This window comes from Balaenoptera ricei, chromosome X (genome assembly GCF_028023285.1).
Source record: "Balaenoptera ricei isolate mBalRic1 chromosome X, mBalRic1.hap2, whole genome shotgun sequence".
Classification (NCBI taxonomy): Eukaryota; Metazoa; Chordata; class Mammalia; order Artiodactyla; family Balaenopteridae; genus Balaenoptera; species Balaenoptera ricei.
Window position 1 is genome coordinate 91526256 of NC_082660.1, and position 27979 is coordinate 91554234.

General features: G+C 40.1%; 1 protein-coding gene across 1 annotated transcript; it reads right to left on the minus strand.

Annotated features, from left to right (window-relative positions):
* Positions 1-956: 956 nt before the first annotated feature.
* NOX1 (NADPH oxidase 1) lies at positions 957-27979 on the minus strand. Its single transcript, XM_059910717.1, is given in 15 exon segments — positions 957-1083; positions 5994-6118; positions 6314-6460; positions 6885-7047; positions 7263-7496; positions 8221-8315; positions 19521-19653; positions 19740-19921; positions 20025-20170; positions 20508-20595; positions 20838-20894; positions 20896-20949; positions 24110-24141; positions 24144-24204; positions 27935-27979. Coding segments are annotated over 15 exon segments (1689 nt in total).

A 27979-nucleotide genomic window follows, 5' to 3' on the forward strand; every position in this document is an offset into this window, starting at 1 on the left:
CATTTTGCTGATGTCATTAGGTGAATGATTCCTTAATGAATAGGTACGTACGAGCCAAAAAAATGTGGTGTCAAAATTTTAAATTATCTTTTTTGAAGACTAGACATTAATAAACCCCCTTGATAAAAATGGCAATAAAGAGTCCTTGTTGACTAAATAATCATCCTAAGATGGAGTTCAGGTTTTCACAATTATTTCCAACAGAACAATGCAAGCTAATGACAACATAACTGACTTTCAATTATAATACAATTTCAATTACGATTAGCATACTTTCAAGATTTTCTTCCCCAAATGGAGAGCCTAGGTAAAGTAACAAAAGATTTATTCATTAAGCAAAGAAGAAAATCCTTCATTTTTTGACAAGCAAAAATAAGTAAAGCATAAATTGCTGTTCACACTGGATAAGACCATGTTTAGCAGTAAGAATGTACATAGTGTTATATAGGGATTGGGTTCTTGGTAATTCTATGTTCGTTGTTTTACTATTTATGCTTATTATTATGTTTTGTCGTTAATTCTTTAATAAATTTTTATTTTAAAAAATCACCCTACTTAGAAATCTTCTTTGCGGGTGGGAGGGAGAGGAGCATGTGACCCAGAGTCCAGGAGACAGTAACACTTGGAATCAACAAAATCACCTGGGGTTAAATTGTGTAACTGTCAACCACGTCTCCTATCAAGCCTTGCTTCAATCATGGCATTCCAGAAGGATTTACAGTTGTTTTCCCAAGAAAGGATCCATGGGCTTTGCAGTTATTGTGACTTCTGAAGATCTTAGGTCCATGAAGCTCAGTGATGACAGAAGTTGAGCCCAATCAAAAAAGAATACCAGGGAGTCAAGGCTTGAAAGAAACATGTTACTGTCCTTAAGTGGTTGCCCAAACCTGACCAGACCAAGTAAATTGTTGAAGATACAGAGGCTAAATGCAGATTACCATCCTTATTCTTATAATTCAGAAATTTTCATTGTTGAAGTAGAATTGAACCTTCCTAGGATCCAGGCTGGAGTACTGATGACAGCATTTGCGCAGGCTCTTTGCCAAAGTCTGAGGACCACATAGGAAGACTCCCACCGCCGACCTGCAAGAATAGAATGGTAGCCAGAGTTAGAATGCAGCAAAGGCTGCTGACAATGTTTGTGGGAATGGTTTCCGCCTCTGCTAGGCCTCCACTACTCCCAACAACCTTACATAAAAATTCAGTTATTGACTTTTTCATGTTCTTCATGTTCGTCTTCTCACCTTTTCCGCTTGCAAGCCCCAAATATGCTCCCAACCCTTAACCCTCTCAGCACTCAGCCTTGCCTATTCTATTGAGCACAGACACTCAGGAGATGGAGTGCAGTGCACTGATGAAGTACTAGACTCTGGAACCAGGCTGTCTAGGTTCCAATCCCTGTTCTGACATTTGTCCCAGCTGTGTGACTTTAGGCAAGTTTCTTAACCTCTCTGTGTTTCAATATTCCCCCCTGTAAAATGGGATAAAAATAGTATCCACCTCACAGGGTTGTTTGAAGGTTTAAACAAAAATAATATATGTAAAGCAATTAGAAAAATGCCTGGCACATAGCAAGTGCATATGTTAGCTGCCATTAAATCCATCCAGTGTTTTCTCACACTGAAAAGGTGGTGGTTCTTATTGCCAAGGATAATCTTTCTAACTAGGCTCTGGGTCTCACCCTGTCCTTCCTTCCCTCATACCTTCCTCTCCCCTCTTTTTTACTTGAGACATAATTCACATGACTTAACAGTCACCCTTTTAGAGTGTGCAGGTAGTGCTTTTTAGTATAACCACAAAGTTGTGCAACCATCACCACGATCTAATCCAAGAACATTTCCATCTTCCCAAAATGAAAGCCCATACACATTAGCAGTCACTCCCCATTTCCTCCCAACCGCCCCCACTCCCTGCCCTAGACAATCAAGTATACTTTCTGTCTCTAGATTTGCCTATTCTGAACATTTCATATAAATGGAATCATACAATATGTGGCCTTTTGTGTCTGGTTTCTTGCACTTAGCATACTGTTTTCAAGGTTCCTCCATATTGTAGCATGTAATATACTTCATTCCTTTTTACAGCTGAATAATATTCCTTTGTGTGAATATACCACGTTTTGTTTATCCATTCATCTGTTGATGGACACGGGTTGTTACCACTTTTTGGCTATTTTACATACATTCACATACAAGTTTTTGTGTGGACATATCATTTCTCTTGGGTATGTACTTAGGAGTGAAATTGCTGGGTCATGTGATGACTCTATGTTTAACATTTTGAGGAAATGCCAGAGTTTTCCTAAAGTGCTGCACTGTTTCACATTCCCATAAGCAACGTGGGAGGAACTTGCCTACAATTTCCCCATTTCCTCGCCAACTCTTGTTATTGCCCTTTTATTATGGCCATCCTAGCCCTCTCCCCCCTTTTGTATGTTTATTTTATTCCTATCTACTGGCTCCTGATCTGTCCATAAATATGCTTAGATCATCCTTAAACTAAATAAGCATTTCCTGGACCCTGCCACTCCTCCAACCCTGTTGACAATGCTCCTCTAATATTTCCTCCCTTGGCTTCTGTGATACTGCTTCTACACATTCTCCTACTTCTTCCCTGGCTCATCTTTCTCCCTTCCCACATAATGTATGCATTCCTTAATACAACTTCAACTATGATCAACCCGACACAATAATTAATCTCTTTTGTTTACATGCTGTTTTACAGTTTACAGAACATTTTTTATGTATTGTCTTGCTTATTATTCACGACAATCCTGCAAGTGAGTAGAGCAGGCGCTTGCTAATATAAACCCCCATTTTACATATGAGGAATCTGAAGATGAGAGGGCTTTGTAGCTCAAGGTCCCAGAACTAGAAAGTGTCAGAACTAGCAGTAGGACCCAGGATCATCTGAATCCAAGTCAGTAAGTGTTCTCTCCACTGCCTTCCTGAAGCCTTTCCTGATCACCCCATATGGGCATAGACTTTTCCTCCGTGTCCATGTACCTGCTTCATGGAGTGCATTATTCTGCTTGAGTTGATTATATGCATCTCTTGTTAAAATGTGTGCTCCTTGAAGGCAAGAACCATATCCTATTTTTCTTTCAACCTCCAAATCTTTTAGAATAGTGTGTGCTGCACCCTATAGAAGGTAACCAATAATGTTTGTAGAATTGATCTTCACCTGCCAACTTGTTCCAGGGATTTACCTAATACGATCAGCTTAATCTTCCCATTGGAATGGCTGATTTTATGGCTGATTTTCATGCTCTAGCATGTCTCAGAACCCCTCAGAAAACTGAGGTCAGGTCATCAGTTAACTAGTTAATACACTCCAAACCCTTGTTACTTTAAGTAGAGGTCGTTAAGGCCCAAAACAATGCATTTTTAAAAATTTAATTGGGGCTTCCCTGGTGGCGCAGTGGTTGAGAATCTGCCTGCCAATGCAGGGGACACGGGTTTGAGCCCTGGTCTGGGAAGATCCCACATGCCGCGGAGCAACTAGGCCCGTGAGCCACAATTACTGAGCCTGCGCGTCTGGAGCCTGTGCTCCGCAACAAGAGAGGCCGCGATAGTGAGAGGCCCGCGCATCGCGATGAAGAGTGGCCCCCGCTTGCCGCAACTGGAGAAAGCCCTCGCACAGAAACGAAGACCCAACACAGCCATAAATAAATACATAAATAAAAAAATTAAAAAAAAAAACAGGAGCTGTTGTTTAAAAAAAAAAAAAAAGGATTCCTTCTTACTAATAGTCTACACAATTCAAAAATAATTGGATCTTCATACAAACCATGGCTTCTGTGATAGTCTAAAAAAAAAAAATTAATTGTAGTTGACTTTTACAATATTGTGTTAGTTTCAGGTGTACAGCTTCAGATTCTTTTCCATTATAGGTTATTACTTCCCTGTGGTATATGGTAAATCCTTGTTATCTGTTTTATATATAGTGGTGTGTATCTGTTAATTCAGTACTCCCAATTTATCCCTCCCCCTCCCCTTTCCCCTTTGGTAACCATAAGTTTGTTTTCTATGTCTGTGACTCCGTTTCTGTTTTGTAAATAAGTTCATTTGTACCATTTTTTTAGATTCCACATATAAGTGATATTATATAATATTTGTCTTTGTCTGACTTACTTCACTTAGTACGATAATCTCTAGGTCCATCCATGTTGCTGCAAATGGCATTATCTGAGTAGTATTCCTTTTTTTTTGAAAGAAATTTATTATTTTTTAATTATTTATTTTATTATTTATTTTTTGGCTGTGTCTGGTCTTGGTTGCGGCATGCGGGATCTTCGTTGCTGCTTGTGGGATCCTCCACTGCGGCGCATGGGGGCTCCCCATTGCGGTGCTCAGGCTTCTCTCTAGTTGTGGCCCGCGTGCTCAGTAGTTGCAGCACACGGGCTTAGTTGCCCTGTGGCATGTGGGATCCCAGTTCCCCAACCAGGGATTGAACCCACGTCCCCTGCATTGGAAGGTGGATTCCTAACCACTGGACCACCAGGGAAGTCCCTGAGTAGTATTCCATTGTGTGTGTGTGTGTGTGTGTGTGTGTGTGTGTGTGTGTGTGTGTGTATCACATCCTCTTTATGTATTCATCTGTCAAAGGACATTTAGGTTGCTTCCATGTAAATAATGCTGCTATGAACATTGGGGTGCATGTATCTTTTCACATTAGAGTTTTCTCTGGATATATGCCCAGGAGTGGGATTGCTGGATCATATGGTAACTCTATTTTTAGTTTCTTAAAGAAACCTCCATACTGTTTTCCACAGGGGCTGCACCAATTTACATTCCCACCAACACTGTAGGAGGGTTCCCTTTTCTCCACACCCTCTCCAGCATGTACTACTTGTAGACTTTTTGATGATGGCCATTCTGACTGGTGTGAGGTGAAACTTCATTGTAGTTTTGATATGCATTTCTCTAACAATTAGCGATGTTGAGCATCTTTTCATGTGCCTGGTGGCCATCTGTATGTCTTCTCTGGAGAAATGTCTGTTTAGGTCTTCTGCCCATTTTTTGATAGGGTTGTTTTGTTTTGTTTTTTTTGATATTGAGTGGTATGAGCTGTCTGTATATTTTGAAAAGTAAGCCCTCATCAGCTGCATTGCTTGCAAATATTTTCTCCCAGTCTGTAGGTTGTCTTTTCATTTTGTTTATGGTTTCCTTTACTGTGCAAAAGCTTTTAAGTTTGATTAGGTCCCATTTGTTTATTTTTGCTTTTATTTCTTTTGCCTTGGGAGACTGATCTAAGAAAATATTACTACAGTTTATGTCTGAGAATGTTTTGCCTAGGTTCTCTTCTAGTTTTATGGTGTCATGTCTTATATTTAAGTCTTTAAGCTATTTTGAGTTTATTTTTGTGTATAGTGTGAGGGAGTGTTCTAACTTTATTGATTTACATGAGGCTGTCCAGCTTTCCCAACACCACTTGCTGAAAAGACTGTCTTATCTCCATTGTATATTCTTGCCTACTTTGTTGAAGATTAATTGGCCGTAAGTGTGTGGGTTTATTTCTGGGCTCTCTATTCTGTTCCATTGATCTATATATCTGCTTTTGTGCCAGTACCAAGCTGTTTTGATTACCGCAGCTTTGTAGTATTATCTAAAGTCTGGGAGGGTTATGCCTCCAGCTTTGTTCTTTTTCCTCAGGATTGCTTTGGCCCAAAACAGTGCATTTGAATTGTTCCCGTTCTCTATTTTGTTTGGTAATACAACCAGAACTGAGTCTCTTTGCCTCACTGTTTGAATGAATGTGGGGACAACAAATGCCTTCTCATCAATTACAAGATCAAGACCCTTATTTCGCTGAAACGCCACAGGAAATTTCCTCACTTTTAAGCAAGAATCTAAGATTGGTGCAAATAGTTTTGGCCCCAGAGACCTTTCCCAAGAGTGTTCAACATGCTGTAATACATTTCCTAAACCTAAATCTGCAAAATCAATCAGTGCTGCAAAATCAATTCTGTAACTAGAGGAGAATACACTTACTTGGGGTGGGCGGTAGCTATTGTAGAAAACTCATTGTCCCATATAGGTCTCCCAAAGGAGGTTTTCTGTTTCAGACCTGTAAGGATATCAGTGGCCTTGTCAAAGCTTAATGCCGCATGACCAGCCTGGAGTCAGAGAAATAGGAAGTTAGAAAAAGCAGGTCCTGATAGCTGCCTCTTCCTTCAGCCACTTTTAAACTTGGGTGTGAAGGTGAGAACAGGTAGGAAATCATAAGAAATGATTATTTCTAATCAGCATGCATTATGTTTCGTGTGACATTCATCTTGCATCTTGGGAATTAGTCTGTTGTTTGAACTCACAAAGTTGCAGTCCCATCCGGTGAGGAAGAGATGGTAGTTTAGGAAACCCACTTTGCCTAATTCCTCCATCTCCTGTTCCAGGGAAACCAATAGGTCACTGAACCAAGCAAACGCACCTGTCTCCCTGTAGATCCAGTAGAAATAGATCTGGAATCAGCAAGAGAGACTATAGCCTTATTAAGTGCCCTTTACAATGTGCACTATGGTGACATGATTATGTACGTATACACTATATTTGTTGATCCAGTCTAAGAGTGACCTGAAAAAATCACCTCTACAGTACAGCAGACCTCAGGTGGCATTAATGTCCAGAGTCCTAACAACTCCCCTTATGGAAAGAGAACTCCAACATCAGCTTTAGTTCAAGGTGATTTTAAACTCCAGTTGAAAATGAAGACCCAGTTCTTATGGTAAGTCTGTAGAAGCGGATGCCTTGGCAGGGAGAAGTGATCACTCACTCTCATAACTCCAGGGAGGGGTTACTCTCTTACCAGTTGTAAAGAGCTTAGCCCATGAAAGCAATGGACCTATCAGGCTCAGACCAGATGATAAGTGGTGTTCGGGAGCATACCGTTTGTGTTTTGAGGTTGTGATCTGCATTCTGGAATTTGTACCAGATGGATTTCAAGATGGAAGCAAAGGGGGTGACCCCAATTCCTGCTCTGACCAACACAGCCACTTCATACTGGAAGACATCCTCACTGACAGTGCCAAAGGGACCATTCACCTTGATCCTGGCAGAAGGCAAAAAACAAAGGGCAAGTGAAGTCTCACCTCCACCCACAACCTCAAAAATCCTCCCAGAGGCAGAGCTGTTCCACAGCTGATTGCTACCTGTTTATTTTAATCATACTCCATTGTACCAGACTTAAGTTTCAATGCGGAATTGCTTTCTCTTCTCTGCTTGTCTGCGTTCTGGTCTGGGTCTCTGCTGCTCTTAAGGACCTACCTGGGAACTGGTGAATTCTGTTGTTCAAAAGCCCTTATGAGATTTTCTGTCCAGTCCCCCACTGTTCAGATATGAATGGAAAAGAAGTCTTCCTCTGGAGCAGAGGTCAGGGTAAAAGGATGCCACTCCAGGTAAGAGACTGAGGGGCAATTAACAAAAATATACTGTCCCACTTCCATGCTGAAGCCATGCTTGTGCATCTGCAATTCCAAAACTTTGGATGGGTGCATGACTCATCCTATGAATAAAGCACAGAGGCCAAAGGAGGCAAATTCAAATGGCGACAGGGGCAGGCAGATAAAGTAAATAAGTAAAGCTGGAGAGCTGGTGATGGCCGTAAATTGCGAACACAAGTCTTTTCTAAAGGGGGCAGCAGTTACCAAGTCCAGACAATGGTCGCACTACGGAGCCAAGACTCAGCATTATCAGGTTGCCTGATTCTTCAAGAGAAGCCAGAAATGCCACTTTTAAAAATTGAAGCATGGTTGATTTACAATATTGTGTTAGTTTCAGGTGTACAGCATAGTGATTCAGTTATTATTTTCAGATTATATTCCATTATAGGTTATTGCAAGATATTGAATATAATTCCCTGTGCTGTAACTGGGTAGGCTGGAAAAGCAACAAGAAATGCCATTTTTTAAATGTGAAAGCCTCCATCCAGATTTCTAAATGTTAGCAACCAATTTGACTTTCTAAACAATCAGGGTGTGTGCCAAACAAAATATGTCTGTGGGCTAGATATGGCGCAGACTGCCTGTTGGCAGCTTCTGACATAGACCCATGCTGATGACTTCTGCCAAACCTCTCTTTCCAGCTCTGTCCAGCTCTGGAGGAACTCAAATATATTGCCCTCAAATTCTTTTTTATTCCCGTCAAGGTGACAACGTGGCAATTTATTTCTATAATCAGGAAGAACACAACTCTTAGCAGAGCAAGAAGAAAGTGCATATTCTTTACCTTGGTAATCACAACCTTCTGCTGGGAGCGATAAAATCGGAGGATCCTTTCAAAGATGTAAATAATGACTGGTGTAAGGATCCACTTCCAAGACTGCACACAGAGACAATAAAAAGTGAGGTTAGGGCTTCCCTGGTGGCGCAGTGGTTGAGAGTCTGCCTGCCAATGCAGGGGACATGGGTTCGAGCCCTGGTCTGGGAAGATCCCACATGCCGCGGAGCAACTGGGCCCGTGAGCCACAACTACTGAGCCTGCGCGTCTGGAGCCTGTGCTCTGCAACAGGAGAGGCCGCGATGGTGCGAGGCCCGCGCACCGCGATGAAGGGTGGCCCCCGCTCGCCGCAACTAGAGAAAGCCCTCGCACAGAAACAAAGACCCAACACAGCCATAAATAAATAAATAAATAAAACCCAAAAGTTAAAAAACAAAACCAAAAACAAACCCTCCCAATTTAAAAAAAAAAGTGAGGTTACACATTAATCTCTTCTCTAGGATTTGTTTGTGTAGCAGTTCGTTCCTTCATTCAATAAATACTTACTGAGTTCTCTGATGTGTATCATTATTAAGCCGCTAATTTCACCAAAGCTTGAAGCCGGAAATGGAAAGGAGTAATCCACAATGGTTTTGTTTGCTAATCTGTTACTCATAAAGCAGATCATTTCCTGAAATCTTACAGGTCTCACCAGGAAGCAAGAGAAAAGCACAGAAATAAAATACATGGTAATTATATATATTCTTAAATTATATTTAAAGTTTAATTTTAAGAATCTAAGACTATCTTCCAGGACAACTTGTCCAATCTGAAAAACCACCAGAGAAGGTAGATGTGAAATAGCAGCAGATGATTAAAAACAAAACAAACAAAAAAGGGAAAGTGTGTGGCTGACACTATTGGTAACAGTAATATATAAAACTTGGTATTTATCCATCACCTCTTTTTTCAGGTGCTCAAAACATCTAACATAGTAAAACACTTTTTATCTTGTATACTTTTTTTTTTTAAAGCAGCCTCTCTATCCCTGAGATCTTCTCAAAGGCAGCAGTTTGCTTCTATATGCACAGGAGCTACTAAAAATGTATTTCCTAGCAGTGCTAAGTCATGTTCTTTTTTGCCCAACTGCTCAATCACAATACATTGGAACTGTGTGGAATGAGGTTTCTTATGCTGTTTCAGGCAAGATACTTTCTTGGGTATCTCTGGGGAGGAAAGGGGCAGAGACGGGGCCAGTAAATCGGAGAGTGGGTATAATACAATTTGATGCTACTTCTTATTTGGAAAAAATCCCCAGCTGAATTCAGAAGACATGAAAGAAATATATTTAAGAAGTGGCTAGGACCTCCTTGGTGGTCCAGTGGTTTGGACTCCGTGCTTCCAGTGCAGGGGGCACGGGTTTGATCCCTGGTCGGGGAAGTTCTGCATGCTGTGGGGTGTGGCCAAAAACAAATTTTTTTAAAAAGTGGCTAATCACCAATGTGGGAAAAAAATGTTAGCTTTGAAAGTAATCAGAGAAAATGAATATTAAAACAAAATAGCATTTTAGCGTCTCAAATTGGAAAGCAGTTTCAAACAATAATGCCCACCATTAAGTGGGATGCAGGGAAATAGACACATTCACATGTGCACCTGGGGGAAGTACAAATAAGTAGCATCTTCCCAGAGAGCAATTTGGCAAAACATCTCAACAGCCTTGAAAGCCTTCCTTCTCTTTGACACAGGAATTTTACTTCTAGGAAATGGAGCATAAAAGAATAATTAAGGTGTGCACAAAGTATATAAGTATAGTCATGACCCCTTATTTACTAAGAAAAAAATGACAAAAATGGCATATCGGACTCCTCTGGTGGCACAGTGGCTAAGAATCCACCTGCCAGTGCAGGGGACACGGGTTCGAGCCCTGGTCTGGGAGGATCCCACATGTCGTGGAGCAACTAAGCCCGTGCGCCACAACTACTGAGCCTGCGCTCTAGAGCCCGCGACCCACAACTACTGACCCCGTGTGCCACAATTACTGAAGCCCACGTGCCTAGAGCCCGTGCTCTGCAGCAAGAGAAGCCACAGCAGTGAGAAGGCTGCGCACCACAACGAAAAGTAGCTGTTGCTCACCGCCACTAGAGAAAGCCCGCGTGCAGCAACAAAGACCCAACGCAGCCATAAAGAAATAAATAAATTTATTTTTTAAAAAAAGTGGCATATCATACAGATTTTTTTGGCTAATACCAAACTGTCTTTTCTTAATTTTTATTTATTTTTTTGTATAGAGATATAACTGACATATATTAGTTTCATGTGCACAACATAATGATTCAATATTTGTATATATTGCAAAATGATCACCACAATAATTCCAGTTAACCTTTCTCACCATGCATGGTTACAAAAAAATTTTTTTTCTTGTGATGAGAAATTTTAAGATCTACTTTCTTGGCACCTTTCAAATATGCAGTAGAGTATTATTAATTATAGTCACCATGCTGTACATTAGATCCTCAGGACATTTTATAACTGGAAGTTTGTACCTTTTCACTACCTTCACCCATTTCGCCTACACCCCAATCCCTGCTTCTGGTAACCACCAATCTGTTCTCTGTATCTATGAGCCTTTTTTTTTAGAGTCCATATATAAGTGAGATCATACAGTATTTGTCTTTTTCTGTCTGACTTATTTCACTTAGCATAATACCCTCAAGGTCATTAAAAATGATCATGTAGAAAAAAATGACAAAAATGGTATAACATATGGCATTTTTAAAACAAATTCTTCAGGGATTTCCCTGGTGGTCCAGTGGTTAGGACTCCACACTCCCAATGCAGGGGGCATGGATTCAATCCCTGGTCGGGATTGAAGATCCCTCATGCTGTGTGGTGCAGCAAAAAAAAAAAAAAAAAGTTTCAGTAGAATGCTTGACAATATAGGAAAGGATCCATGATATAGACTAAAGGAAAAAAGTTATTACTTCTAGGTGATAAAATTCTGTGAAATTTTAATTTTCTTCTAAATATTTTTCTGTGTTTTCCAAACTTTCTACAATAAGCATGTATTATTTTTATAATTTTTAAATGGGGAGAATGTGGAGAGAGTATTTTTGTGTGTGTTTATGGAAGAAACAAACCAATACATTCAAACAGATGGCAAAACCGGTATTCTCTCCCTTGTGGTATTACATGACTATTCAAAGCAACCCCTGAGTTCTAAGTATACCTCCAAATAGGCCAACTATACCTTTATCTCAGGTAATAGATGGGAAAGGGATAGAAGCTGATGTGCAAGGTAAGACAGGGGATTAATTGCCTTAGCTAGTAAGGGACTAGTCAAGCGTTATAGCTTCTTGTCTTTAAGGACCTCTTACTGGTCAAATAATATAAAAGGTGTCTGGTCATAGCCTACAAGTTCCACTGACTTTAGAAATGAAATGTGCTATTAACATATATCAGGTATGTCCTTTTAAAATTATTTTTATAATAGGTAATACACGTATATGTCACAAAATTTCAAAGTACAAAAGGGTATACAATAAAAAGTAAATCTCCCTTCCACTGCTCCCCTCAGCTCCCCAAGGCAGTCAGTATTATTATTTTGTGAATCCTTTTGGAGAATATGCATTTAAATGATAATATTACATTAAGTACAAATGGTAGCAGAGCATACATACTGCCCTGACTTTTTTTCATTTAACATCTTAGAGACTGGTCCATATTCACATCTAGAAAGCTACCTTTTTATTTTCAATGGTTACAGAGTATGCCATTGTAGGAAAGTCCTGTAATTTAACTAGTCCCCTATTGATGGGCACTTATTTCCAATCTTTTGTTCTATCAAGCAATGCTTCAATGAATAACCTAATACATGTAATTTAACACATTTGCAAGCATATTTTAGATGCTCACCAGCAATGCTTGAGAGCATTACCAACACAGCACATGAGCAAACTCTTTGATCTTTGCTAATCTGTTAGGTTTATTACTGTGATCACTCTGTTCATATCTTCTACATCTTTTTTTTAAATCAGGTTGTTAGACTTTTTCTTATTGACCTCTATATTTGTATATTAGGAAATTAATTCACGGTCTGTGAACTGTAAATACTTTTCCTACTCAGTAATTTGTTACCTGTCTTCATTTATGATGGTTTTTTTTTTGCCATAAAAAAATATATATGTATGGATGGATGGAGAGAGAGAGGGAGAGAATAAATAAATTTGAATAAAAATATATATTTTCTTTCCTTTTCTGGCTTCGAGCTTTCTAAAAATATTATTTAGAGTATTTATACTAACACTCCAGTATTAGGAAAAGATTCGCATGTGGTCTTAGGGTGCTTTTATGATTTCTTTCTTTTTTTTCAACATTTAAACCCTTGATCCATGCATCCTTAACCATATTTTACTGTAAAGTGTGGAATAAAGAGACAGCTTTTTTTCCTAGATGTCTATCCTATTATTGTAAAGAAAAGTATTGAATAATGTATCTTTTTTCCCAACTGATTTGCAATGTCAACTTTAGGGGATTTTCTTTCTTTCTTTCTTTCTTTTTTTTTAAATTAATTAATTTTTGGCTGTGTTGGGTCTTCATTGCTGTGAGTGGGCTTTCTCTAGTTGCAGCAAGCGGGGGCTACTCTTAGTTGTGGTGCGTGGGCTTCCCATTGTGGTGGCTTCTCTAGTTGCAGAACACAGGCTCTAGGCACGTGGGCATCAGTAGTTGTGGCACGCGGGCTCAGTAGTTGTGGTGCATGGGCTCAGTTGCTCTGCGGCATGTGGGATCTTCCCGGACCAGGCCTTGAACCCGTGTCCCCTGCATTGGCAGGCGGATTCTTAACCACTGCACCACCAAGGAAGTCACAGGGGGTTTTCAAAAAACATTTTTCTCTTTCTACATGAGGACAGAGCTATTGCTCTTAATTCTGCATATGATTTAAAGACTTTAATCATCCTCAGAGCACTTTAAGACACCACAAATCAACCTTTCCCTTCCATTTCTTCCTCAGTCTAACATATTTTATGAACAAGCAAAGGTAAAGCGTAATATCCATGGCAATTACCTTGAGGCACACCTTAAGTTCCCTGGAATCCAGTTTATTGATCATCCATTATCTAACAATAATTTCCAGGCATGTTCTTACAATACCAAAGAAAGCCAACTTCAAGAATGGTTTTAAAAATAAATTGAGGGGGCTTCCCGTGTGACCTCTGCCAATGACATATGGCAAAATAGGGCACTAAGCTCCCCGAGCCTCAGGTTCCCCATCCAGGAGTTGAGGAGAGGACCTTCCTTCAGAGGGTTCTTGTTGGTATTTTATAAAATCACAAGGCAGCGGGCTGTGGCCAAGATGGTGGAGTAGGAAAACCCTGAGCTTGCCTCCTCCCACACGCACACAAACATTACAAATATTTACAGAGCAACTATCTATGAGAATGACCTGAAGACCAGCAGAAAAGATTTTCCACAACTAAAAATATAAAGAAATAACCAAAACGAGATGGCTAGGAGGGGTGGAGTTGTGTTATAGTCAAGACCCATACCCCCAGGTGGGTGACCCACAAACGGGAGGATGATTACAATTGCAGAGGTTCTCCTCAAGGAGGGAGGGGTCTGAGGCCCACACTGGGCTCCCCAGACTGCGGTTTTGCACGAGCCCCTGAAATTTTGGCTTTGGAGGCCACTGGGGCTTACTTTTTGGGAGGCCCAGAGGGCTGTGAGAAATAGAGTCTCCACTCTTAAAGGGTGTATACAAAATCTCACATGCTCTAGGACCCAGGGCAGAAACAGCTGTTTGAAAGGAGCCTGGGTCAGACCACCTGCTGATCTTGGAGAGCCTCCTGGAGAGGCAGGAGGTCATTGGAGCCCAACCACTGGGATATAGATACTGGTGGCAACCATTTGGGGGAGCTCGTTCTACCACTAGAACACTGGTGTTGGCAAGTGCCATTTTGGAGTCCTCCCTCTAGCCTATTAGTGCTGGGAGCTTACCCACCCACCAGTGGGCCGGCATTGGAGCTCCCCCAGCTGCAAAGACAGTCACACTGGGACATGGTCCCACCCAACAGCAATCTGGCACCAGCCCTAGGACCCCCAGACTATGAAGGCAGCCACACAGGGACCCAGCCACCCAGCAGGTTGGCAGCCACTACAAGAGGCAGGGCCTGGCAGCCAATGTGGCCAGAGGCCAGTCATGCTTACCAGTATGCCCACAGTAGTCAGCCTCATCACAACAGAAGAGCCCATGCAGCTCACATAGGTGGCACCCATAACAGCATATAGCTCTGGTGATCAGAGGGGAGTGTGCTACTGGGCCCCATAGGATGTCTCCTACATAAGGCCACTTCTCCAAGATCGGGAAATGTAACTGACCTATCTAATACACAGAAATAAACAATTAGGCAAAATGGGGAGACAGAGGAATATCTTCCAGACAAATGAACAAGACAAAACCCCAGAAGAACTAGGCAAAGTGGAGATAAGTAATCTACCTGATAAAGAATTCAAGGTAATGATCACAAAGATGCTCAACACACTCAGGAAAATAAAAAATGAACACTGAGAAGTTTTAACAAAGAGTTAGAAAATATAAAGTAGAACCAAATAGAGCTGAAATAAAATAACTGAAATAAAAAATACACCAGAAGGAATCAACAGTAGATTAGATGATACAGAGGAACAGATCAGTACACTGGAAGACAGAGTAATGGAAATCACTGAAGCTAAACAGAAAAAAGAATTTTAAAAAATGAGGAGAAAAAAATGATATAGGGCTATATTGACCTGAAAAGATGCTCAAGATATATGGTTTTCTTGAAAATCAGGAATCAAACAAGTACTACAGAATTGTTCCATTATTAAAAACCACAAAAAACTAGATACATATGTCTGAATATGTATGTATATTAAAAAGCCTATAAGAATAAAAAAATGAGGAGAGCTTAAGAGACTTCTGGGACCACATCAAGCATGCTAACATTTGCAATATACAGGTCTCAGAGAAGTAGAGAGAGAGGAAGGGGCAGAGAACTTATCTGAAGAAATAATAGCTGAAAACTTCCCTAACCTGGGGAAGGAAGCAGACATCCAGGTCCAGGAGGCACAGAGAGTCCCAAACAAGATGAATTCAAAGACGTCCACACCAAGACACATTATAATTAACATGGCAAAATTAAAGATAAAGAGAGAATCTTAAAAGCAGCAAGAGAAAAGGAACTAGTTATGTACCAGGGAACTTCCATAAGACTAGCAGCTAACTTTTCAGCAAAAACTTTGCAGGCCAGAAGAAGTGGCACTGTATATTCAAAGTGATGAAAAGAAAAAACCTACAACCAAGAATACTCTACCTGACAAGGCTATCATTCAGATTTGAAGAACAGATAAAGAGTTTTACAGTCATGCAAAAGCTAAACGAGCTTAGCACCAGTAAAGATCAGAGTGGAAACAAATGAAATAGAGACTGAAGAATAATCAATGAAACTGAGAGCTGGTTCTTTGAACAGATAAACAAAACTGATAAACCTTTAACCACACTCATCAAGAAAAAAAGAGTGGGCCTAAGTAAATGAAATCAGAAATGAAAGAAGAAAATTTACAACTGATACCATAGAAATATAAAAGATCATAGGAGATTACTATAAAAAAATTATTATATGCTAATAAAATGGACAATCTAGAAGAAATGGATAAATTCCTAGAAACATACAATCTCCCAGGACTGAATCAGGAAGAAATAGAAAATATGAACAGACTGATTACCAGTAATGAAATTGAATCAGTAGTAAAAAAAAAAAAAACCTCCAAACAAACAAAAGTCTAGGACCAGATGGCTTCATAGGTGAATTCTACTAAACACCTGAAGAAGAGTTAGCACCTACCCTTCTCAAATTATGCCAAAAAATCACAGAAGAAGGAACAATTCTGAATGCATTCTGTAAGGCCAGCATCACCCTAATACCAAAACCAGGCACCACAAAAAAAAGAAAGTTACAGGCCAATATCACTGATAAACATAGATGCAAAAATCTTCAACAAAATACTAGCAAACAGAATCCAACAACACATTAAAAGGATCATACACCATGGTCAAGTGGGACTCATCCCAGGGATGCAAGAATGCTTCAATATCCACAAATCAATCAATGTGATACACCACATTAACAAACTGAAGAATAAAAATTATATGATTATCTCAATAGATGCAAAAAAGCTTTTGATAAAATTCAACATCCATTTATGATAAAAACTCTTAACAAAATGTGTATAGAGGGAACATGCCTCAACAAAATAAATGCCATATATGACAAATCTATAGCCAGCATCATACTCACTGGTGAAAGCCTTAAAGTATTTTCTCTAAGATCGGGAACAAGATGAGGATGCCCACTCTCGCCACTTTCATTCAACATAGTATTGGAATTGTTAGCCACAGCAGACAAGAGAAATAAATAAAAGGTATCCAAATTGGAAAGAAAGAAGTAAAGCTGTCACTGTTTGTAGATGACATAATAATATATATAGAAAACTCTAAAGACCCCACTAAAAAACTATTAGAACTAATAAATTAATTGAGTAAAGTTTCAGGGTATGAAATTAATATACAGAAATCTGTTGTGTTTCCATACACTAAAAATGAACTATCAGAGACAGAAATGAAGAAACAATCCCATTTACAATGGCATCAAAAAGAATAAAACACCTAGGAATAAATCTAAACAAAGAGGTATAAAAAACCTATACTCAGAAAACTATAAGACATTGATGAAAGAAATTCAAGAGGACACGATACATGGGACGATATACCGTGCTCATGGATTGGAAGAATTATTATTGCTAAAAAGACCATACTACCCAAGGCAATCTACAGATTCAATGCAATCCCTACCAAAATACTAATGGCATTTTTTGCAGAACTAGAACAATAATTCTAAAATATGTATGGAAACACAAAAGACCCTGGATAACCAAAATAGTCTTGAGAAAGAAGAACAAAGCTAGAGCTCCCAGGTTTCAAACTACACTATAAAGCTACAGTAATCAAAAAAGTATGATACTGGCATGAAAACAGACACATAGGTCAATGGAGCAGAATAGAGAGCCCAGAAATAAACCCACACTTAGATGGTCAATTAATCTATGACAGAGGAGGCCAGATCATACAATGGGGAAAAGATAGCCTCTCCAATAAATGGTGTTGGGAAAACTGGACAGCTACAGGGAAAAGAATCAAATTGGACTACTCTCTTACACTATAAATAAAAATAAACTCGAAATGAATTAAAGACTTCAATGTAAGACCTGAAACTGTAAAATTCCTAGAAGAAAACAGGCAGTATGTTCTTTGACATCAGTCTTAGCAATATTTTTTTGATACGTCTCCTCAGGCAAGGGAAACAAAAGCAAAAATAAACTAATAGGACTATATCAAATAAGAAGCTTTTGCACAGTGAAGGGAACTATCAACAAAACGAAAAGACAGCCTACTGAATGGGAGAAGATATTTGCAAATGATATATCCAATAAAGGGTTAATATCCAAAATATACAAAGAACTCATATAACTCAACATCAAACAAACAACCCGATTAAAAAATGGGCAGAGGACCTGAATAGACATTTTTCAAAAAAAGACATACAGGGCTTCCCTGGTGGCGCAGTGGTTGAGAATCTGCCTGCCAATGCAGGGGACACGGGTTCGAGCCCTGGTCTGGGAAGATCCCACATGCCACGGAGCAACTGGGCCCGTGAGCCACAATTGCTGAGCCTGCGCGTCTGGAGCCTGTGCTCCACAACAAGAGAGGCCGCGATGGTGAGAGGCCTGCGCACCGCGATGAAGAGTGGTCCCCGCTTGCCGCAACTAGAGAAAGCCCTCGCACAGAAACGAAGACTCAACACAGTCATAAATAAATAAATAAAAGAACGTGAATTTCTAAAAAAAAAAAAAAAAAAAAAAAGACATACAGATGGCCAACAGACACATGAAATGATGCACAATATCACTAAATCATCAGAGAAATGCAAATCAAAACCAAAATGAGATATCACCTTACAGTTTTCAAAATGGCTATTATAAAAAAGACAACAAATAAGTGTTGGTGAGAATGTGGAGAAAAGGGAATCCTTGTGCACTGTTGGAGGGAGTGTAAATTGGTGCAGCCATTATGTAAAACAGTATGGCAGTTCCTCAAAAAATTAAAAATAGAACTATCATAGGAGCTAGCAATTCCACTTCTGGGTACAGTTGACCCTTGAACAACACGAGTTTGAACTGCACATGTTCATTTATATGCAGATTTTTTTCAATAAATACATACTATAGTACTACAAGATCTGTGGTTCATTGAGTCTGCTGATGCCAAAACGTGGATAAAGGCCAGCTGTAAAGTTATACACAGACTTTTGTCTTTCCAGGATTGTCACTCCTAACCCCTGGGTTGTTCAAGGGTCAACTGTATTTTTCCAAAGTAAACAAAAACACTAATTTGAAAAGATATATGCATCCCTATGTCCATTGCATCATTATTTACAATAACCAAGATACGGAAGCAACCAAGTGTCCATTGATAGATGAATGGATAAAGAAAATGTGACATATATATATATAATGGAATATTATATATATGTACACACATAATAGAATATTACTCAGCCATAAAATAGAATGAAATCTTGCCATTTGCAACAACATGGACAGATCCTGAGGGTATTATGCAAAGTGCAATAAGTCAGAGAAAGACAAATACCTTACGATTTCACTTACACGTGGAATCTAAAAAACAAAACAAATGAACAAACATAACAAAACAGAAAGAGACTCGTAGATACAGAGAAGAGACTGGTGGTGCCAGAGGGGAGATGGAGGGGGGCAATGAGTGAAATAGGTGAGAGAGATTAAAAGGTACAAACTTTCAGTTATAAGTCAAAGGGATGTAATGTACAGCATGGGGAATATAGTCAGTAATATTTTAATAACTTTGTATGGTGACAGATTATGGTGATCATTTTGTAATGTATAAAAATACCAAATCACTCTGTTGTACACTTGAAACTAATATAATATTGTAAGTCAATTATACTTCAATTTAAAAAAAAGAAAAAAAGTTGAACTCGGAAACAGAAAGTAGTAAGGAGCTGGAAGGTGGGGGAAATGGGGAGATGCTGGTCAAAGGGTACAAGCCTTCAGTCAGAAGATGAATAACGTATAGCATATGTCCTCCATAGGAGCCAGCACCAGGCTGAGCTAATAATGGTTATAATAAGAAGAGTAATAATAACAATAACAATAACAGCTCCTAACAGGAATCTACTATCCTTGTCCTGGTCTTACCTCAGCGGGGAGCCTTTCAAACTGGGGAGGCTTGCAGTGGGAGTCAGGATCGCTCCACTTCTCAAGAAACTCTGCACACCTGTGAGGATGATTCTCATCCATGTTCTTTTCTGTTTGATCCCGGACAAGTCCACTGAGACAGACAAAAAGACAATATGTGGCAAAGAATTACGCAAGGTCAGGAATTGGGGCATGAAAATGGGAGTTTGAGGACCTTACCCAAGGCCATGAATCCCTAAGCCAATGAAGTACATGATAAAAATATGGTGTGTATACCAGAAGACCTCAGAATAACTCCTCCGGATAAATTCCATAGCTAAAGTCACCATGAGAACCAGAGCTATTGTGATGATCACTCCAGTGACACCAGCAGTGTAGGTGAATGTCACATACTCCATTGTCTATGAAAGGAGAAATTTCAGCCTGACACAATTTCCACCAGGGACACCATGCCTTTCCTGCTCATGACCAGATTCCAGGTGCTTTGCCCTTGAGTCAACTCACCGTGTTTGAGGACTGGATGGGATTTAGCCAAGAATCTTTCTCCTGATGAGATAGGTTGGAGAGAATGGAAGCAAGGGATCCATCTGTGGCCTGTCGGCTTCTGCTATATCGTTCAAAGTTAAACAGGTGTGTGGTGATGTGAATAGCTAAATGAAAAGATGGAAAGGAATGTGAGAGTTGTCTCAGAAACATCATGGCAGGCATGCCCCACTTGAAGAGGAGGATCCTATATACAGTGCCAAGTAGAATGGTGAGTACACAGAAGGTGCCCAATAATGATTACAGAGAGAATCAAGATCTTTTTTATACTCACTCTGTCCCCAAAGGAATAGAATGTAAATTCCATGAAAGCAGGTTTAGAATAGTGCCTGGCAAATAGTGCCAGGTGTTCAATAAATATATTTTGAATGTTTATATGCGTGGATGAATGAAACTAGATTCTGAATGTCCGGGAGCCTGCAGTTTCATCGTTTGCCCAGTTACCTGTGTGTAGGCAGATTATATATGCTACCAGCTTGTGGAAGGTGAGGTTGTGATCCAGTTGCTTTCCCAGGGTGCGCCTACAAAACGACAAATGTAAAATGATCAAGATGAGGTGTATCCAGGCAGCTTTATGAAATTTGCTAACCCATAACCAACATGTCTTACATAGAGTATGCCAATACACACCCACTCTTGCTCACCCCCTTGGTTACCAAAGGAGACCCCTGGCTTCCATTCCTAGGGGCTTGGTGTTGAGCTGTCCTACTGAGACGTCAAGAGTCTCTTGTCTTTAATGTGAAAGTTGACCTACAAGTGGCTGGGACTCAGTGAGCAGGTGCCTCTCAGGAAGGACAGCAAATTTCGACACACGGGAAGCAGGATCTTGCTGCATGCTGTTAAAATGCAAGTTGCGAGCAGAGGCTCGGGCCCAGGCCAATGCCGACTAGAACAGAGGAGAGAAGAAACCATTAGCTGCTTCATCTCCTCATCTTGCAGGTGAGCATGGGCCCAGTCCCCTTGCCTGAGACCTGGACAATCAGTCCAAAATCTCTGTTTACAAATGACAGAAAATTTGCTGAACTTAACATTGAATTGAGAAATCCTCATGACAGTGGTTTGGAAATGTTTGACTATATATTTATCAATATGAAAGAGAACAAGATTTAATGTTAACAAATCAATTCTATGAATGTAATACTTTACGAGGATTTTTGCTTAATACACTCAATTATGATTTTAGTTTGTCACTTGTAAAACAATCTTGAAGATCATATATATTTTATTTGCACTTTAAATAAAGCTTAGATATTTTGAGTTATAATTACAGACGGTAACTATTTTTCCTCTTTTCTATATTTTCTAATGTTGCAATTATAAGCATGTAATAATCATGTAATAAAAACAATAAAAAATTAACCATTTATATTTAAGATCTCTTTAATAATTGAATAAAACTGGCAAAATGAATGAACCCCTCAGAGCAAAAATTTTAAACTTAGGTAGAGATTTGAGAAGGGAGAACTTCTAAGAACAAAATTCCAACCTGATTTCCTTGGGTGGCCAGGCAGCATACATCAAGATCAATCTGATCCAACAGTAGAAGCTGCTAGAAAAGGAGACAAGGAATCAGTGCTTCAAAGAAGTATTGAGCCCAGAAATAGGCTTGATTAGGTATAGGCTAGGCAGAATATGTTCAACTCTGTGGTAGCTAATTCTGACTTCTCTCCTCAGCTGTACAACTGGTCTCTGAGTCAGCTCCTTGGGATTGCAGACAATGGAGTGTGACAGTTTCACAGCAGCAGTGAAAGTGGTGGCAGCAACCAGGCAATTTTTGTTCACTTCAGCTGACTGGTCAGCCTTACATGTGTGCCTGTCAATGACTTGCTAAAAGAATATGAGATAGAGTTAACAATTTCTCGGCCTTTTCTTTATCTTTTCGGCACAAAAACTATTTTTCCATACAACCTAAACCCGGGACAACGTGACATTGGTTTAATAAGCCAGGTCAAGATCTGCCTACCATCCATAATAGCTTACAATGTCAGGCAGTGCAATGAACATGAGCTACCCTACTGTTTTCCATTTCTGACTCTTCCACATGACCTGTGTTTTCTCCCTCTGCTGAGTCACACTCCAACTGTTTTTGGTAGAGACGCCCGGTTCTATTTCTGAGTAAATTTTCTCTGCTCATCTCAAAGATCCTGCATTTCCACATTGGTTCCCACTGCTTGCTTATTTGAGTCACAGAGGTTCCTTAAAGCTAAAATTGACAAGTGAATTGAAGAACATAGGACTACAATTTCACAGTTCCATATTCTGTGGAGGCTATCTGTATGGGATGAATTCTTTTTTTTAAAATTAATTAATTAATTAATTTATTTATTTTTGTCTGTGTTGGGTCTTCGTTTCTGTGCGAGGGCTTCCTCTAGTTGCAGCAAGCAGGGGCCACTCTTCATCGTGGTGCATGGGCCTCTCACTATCGCGGCCTCTCTTGTTGCGGAGCACAGGCTCCAGACGCGAAGGCTCAGTAGTTGTGGCTCACGGGCCTAGTTGCTCCGCGGCATGTGGGATCTTCCCAGACCAGGGCTCGAACCCCTGTCCCCTGCATTGGCAGGCAGATTCTCAACCACTGCGCCACCAGGGAAGCCCCCCTTTTTTTTTTTTAACACATCTTTATTGGAATATAATTGCTTTACAATATTGTGTCAGTTTCTGCTTTATAACAAAGTGAATCAGCTATACGTATACATATATCCCCATATCCCCTCCCTCTTGCGTCTCCCACCCTCCCTATCCCACCCCTCTAGGTGGTCACAAAGCACCGAGCTGATCTCCCTGTGCTATGTGGCTGCTTCCCACTAGCTATCTATTTTACATTTGGTAGTGTATATATGTCCATGCCACTCTCTCACTTTGTCCCAGCTTACCCTTCCCCCTCCCCATGTCCTCAAGTCAATTCTCTACATCTGCGTCGTTATTCCTGTCCTTGCCCCTAGGTTCTTCAGAACCCTTTTTTTTTTAGATTCCATATATATGTGTTAGCATAAGGTATTTGTTTTTCTCTTTCTGACTTACTTCACTCTGTATGACAGACTCTAGGTCCATCCACCTCACTACAAATAACTCAGATTCGTTTCTTCTTATGGCCGAGTACTATTCCATTGTATATATGTGCCACATCTTCTTTATCCATTCATCTGTCGATGGACACTTGGGTTGCTTACATGTCCTAGCTATTGTAAATAGAGCTGCAGTGAACATTGTGGTACATGAGTCTTTTTGAATTATGGTTTTCTCAGGGTATATGCCCAGTAGTGGGATTGCTGGGTCGTATGGTAGTTCTATTTTTAGTTTTTTAGGAACCGCCATACACCAACGTGCCATACCCACCCCCACCCTTCCTCTTCTGTCCTTGATCTGCTCCTTCCCCAGCCTTCTCCATCCTGTTACTCTGACCTGACCCCACCTTTCTACAGGCTTTGAATTTGGCAACACCACCCACTTCACAAAACCCCCCACCCCAAGTATCCCTCTTGTTTGATAGGTATTCTTCTGTGAGATCAGTCCACAGCGGTGGTTTTCAACTTGTTCGTTTATTTGTTTTCAACCAAACTCTTTCTTAAAATCATAAGCAGGCATCCATAAGACAGATAAAGGCTGCTTTGGTTGAAGTAGAGACACTGCCCAGTTAGCCTTCCCCTCACACCCTGTAGGGATACCTGAATTTCTGTGGAAACCAGTTTGAAAATTGCTCAATATTTCTTTACTGTGTATTTTCATTATTGGATCCGGGGAGTGTGCCCTGGATAGGGCTGTCAGATTTAATGAACAAAAATACAGATGCCCAGCTAAATTTGAACTTCAGATTTTTAAAAAATGAATAATTTTCTAATATGCCCCTGTCTCATGCAATATGTGGAATAACTTATACCCCCCCAAAAAAATATTTGTTATTTTTCTGGAATTCAAATTTACCTGGGCATCCTGTATTTTTTTTCTGGCAACCCTAACTCTAGGCGAAATGAGTGCATTGGGTCTCAAAGAAGCCAGTGTCAGAGATAAGAAAAAACAGAGATTTCCCACATCACAACTGTGATACCCACCCCCAGGATTTGTCTTGTGTAGTAGTACTTGTTGCCTTCTCAAATGACAGGAAGGCATGCACAAACAGGAAAACATTCAGCCCCAACCAAGCAGCCTAGAGGAAGAAAAATTAAGCAAGGGATAAAGTGAAATTTGGGTACGGGAAAGAGTAGATAAGGGGTAGAAAATAGTGTTACCATTTGGCTATCTTGTGTTTATCTGTTTTCATTTTGGGGGCGGTGGGTGTGCCACACAGCATGTGGGATCTTAGTTCCCTGACCAGGGATAGAACCCATGTCCCCTGCAGTGGAAGTGCAGAGTCCTAACCACTGGACCGCCAGGGAATTCCCATATCTGTTTTCATTTTAAATGAGTCAACTTACTCTCAGAGTCAGTTAGGACTTCAAGACATGCATTAGATGCTAATGACCAGGGTCAGCAAATCAAGGCTCATAGACCAAATCTATCTTACCACCTGTTTTGTACAGCCTACAAGCTAAGAATGGTTTTTATATTTTGTTGTTTTCACATTTTTAAATGGTTGGGAAAAATCAAAAGAAGAATATATTTCATGACATGTGAAAATTATATGAAATTCAAATTTCAGTATCTATAAATACAGTGGTATTGGAACTTAGCCACACCTACTTATTTCTGTATTGTTTATAACTGCTTTTGTGATTCAATGGAAGTGTTGAGTAATTGTGACAGAGAACATATGGACTGCAAAGCCTAAAATATGTACTACCTAGCCCTTTACAGAAAACATTTGCCAACTTATGGATTGGAGCGTTCAAACTATTGCACCTAAAAGATGGCAATACGTGAATAAATGGATTTCTAAAGAAATAGAAAATAAATTTAACATCTGTGTCAATACCCATCTGAAGGGACTAAACCATTCCAGATGGGCCTGCCTCTTTAATACACTTTCCTGACATACACTTTCCTGTTTTTAGATGGTGATTCTTTTTTCAAACTAACTTATCATTGCTTTGGACTCATTTGAGCTCTTAAGACTTCTTTTGTCTGTCCCAAGATCTGTCTCTACATTGGCAAAGGGGGAAATTTGGAACCTACCGCCCATTGCCTTGGAGAACAACCAGGTGGGCTTTAGCCCAAGCTTGAAGGTGCTAGTCTGTAATTGATCAGGACTCTAGGGCACTGGGATGCCTCTGATATATATCCATGGCCCCAGGATGGTCCAGAACCATCTCAGCCCCACAGGTAGAGGGCCTTTAGCCTAGAACATGGCCCATTCAGATTCCCTAGGTCTGGACCACTCACACACCTCTGGCATCATAACACAGTGATTCGAAGTGTGATATTGGAGTCAAACTCCTTGGGCTCAAATTCTAGCTCCACCACTTTCTAGCTCTGTAACCTTAGATCTGTGATTTAACTTTTCTGGACTTCCATTTCTTCACCTATAAAATGAGGACAATAACTATATCTACCCCACAGCAATGCTGTGAGGCTTACATGAAATAATGTATGTGAAGTGATTAATACAATGCTTGGTGCATAGTAGAAGCTCAATAAATTCTGCCTGTGTCATCACCAGACTGGCTTTACCAATCAATTTCTTCCTGCATTCTTTGCCCACACACCCTTTCCAGAGTTGTGTGTCTTCCAGAGATCATTTGACCTTAATGGAAAAAGAGAGGTGAAAGCCACAGATACTTCAAGAGTTCAGAAGACAGGGCTTCCCTGGTGGCGCAGTGGTTAAGAATCTGCCTGCCAATGCAGGGGACACGGGTTCGAGCCCTGGTCTGGGAAGATCCCACATGCCGCAGAGCAACTAGGCCCGTGAGCCACAATTACTGAGCCTGCGTGTCTGGAGCCTGTGCTCCGCAACAGGAGAGGCCGCGACAGTCAGAGGCCCGCGCACCGCGATGAAGAGTGGCCCCCGCTCGCCACAGCTGGAGAAGGCCCTCGCACAGAAACGAAGACCCAACACAGCCATAAATAAATAAATAAATAAATTAATTAATTTATTTTAAAAAAAAAGAGTTCAGAAGACAAAGGAGAGAAGCTTATTTAGAGGGAGCAGAAATATTTCAGAATCTGAGAGGGACACAGAGGCAAAGACCTCCGTGTCGGCCCATCATCAACTGTAGGTAAGATGAATGATGAAATACAGTGACATCTGAGAGTAAGGAATTCCATTCCCCACCTTGACTATAATTTCCTCCACTATGAATGGAAAAGAAAGAGTAGAAGACCTGGCAGGAAGAGTAAAAATATTTTGGGGGTAATTTATTTTTCATTAAAAAAAATAGTTCAAAGGAGTGTATGTCAGAGATAACAAGAAGTCTGAGCCTGCCAGTGGCATTGGTGCAAGGTGGGAAATCAAAGCTAGTTACATCATCATCACCACCAGGGGTGATGAACTCTCCAAGCAAAACCTAAGAGAGGAATAAAAAATGCAGAAGGGGTGCTTCCCTGGTGGCGCAGTGGTTGAGAATCTGCCTGCCAATGCAGGGCACACGGGTTCGAGCCCTGGCCTGGGAGGATCCCACATGCCGCGGAGCAACTGGGCCCGTGAGCCACAAGTAATGAGCATGCGCGTCTGGAGCCTGTGCTCCGCAACAAGAGAGGCTGCGATAGTGAGGGGCCCGCGCACCGCGGTGAAGAGTGGCCCCCGCTTGCCGCAACTATAGAAAGCCCTCGCACAGAAACGAAGACCCAACACAGCCATAAAATAAATAAATAAATAAATAATAAATAAATAAATAAATTAGTGCTTAGGAAATCTATTTAAAAAATGCAGAGGATTTTAGAGCTAGAAACACACTTATACCTAATCTAGTTTTCATTAATCCCCCCCCCACACACACACATACACACACAGGTGACCTGAAGGCTAGAGAGGATAAATAATTTGAACAAGGTCACTCAATTAATAGCAGAACTGAAACTAGAGTTCAGTTAGAGAGTGCATTAGAAGGGGATTGTGCATATGTGGTGTGGTAAAGGCATTCTGGCTTGAACCCTGGGGAGCTAGATTTGAGTGATGGCTCTGCAATCAATTCACTGTGTGACGTCTAGGTCTTATTTTCCCTTATAAAATCAAAGAGTTGGTTTGGTTTTGCACTACACAGAGCTGTAGCCACTAAGCACATGCGGCTACTAAGCACATGAAATATGCCTAGTTTTAATTGAGATGTGCTGTAAGTATAAAATACACATCAGATTTCAAAGACAGTAAAAATAAAAGAATATAAATTATCTCATTAATATTTTCATATTGATTACAGGTTGAAAGGATAACTTTTTGATATATTGGGTTAAACAAGATATATTACTGGACATTAATTTCACCTATTACCTTTTTCAATTGTCTAGGTATTAGACAATTTTAAAATTACATATGTGACATTACATTATATTTCTAGTGGACAGCACTGGATCATAATCTCTAAGATCACTTCTATCTCAAATATTCAATTTTATTATTTCTTGATGTGAGCAATATAAGAATGGAGAGAAATGAATGCTCCATGGCACTAGTTAGAAGTGAAATGGAAGAGAAAAAGAGAACACAAAAAATGAAAACAGATTGAAATTCCAAATATTTGTGGTTTATATTTTTGTCTCTTTACCAATCAATTTCTGGAGTTGGACTTTTTTTCCTTTTCTAAAATGCTGAAATATATCATACACAGAAAAGTATATAAAACATATATATGTAATCCTAGAGTTGGACCTTTCAGCTGATAACTGGCCTTGATGAGCTCAATATTGGCATGGAATCTTTCCCTTTCAAGTAACTTCACAAATATTAACAAACATAACGTCTCCTTACTCTAAGAGTAATTATTAGAAAGTGAAACATCACTTACCAGAAACAAAACTGAGAACCAATGGTTAACCACCCAGTTTCCCAT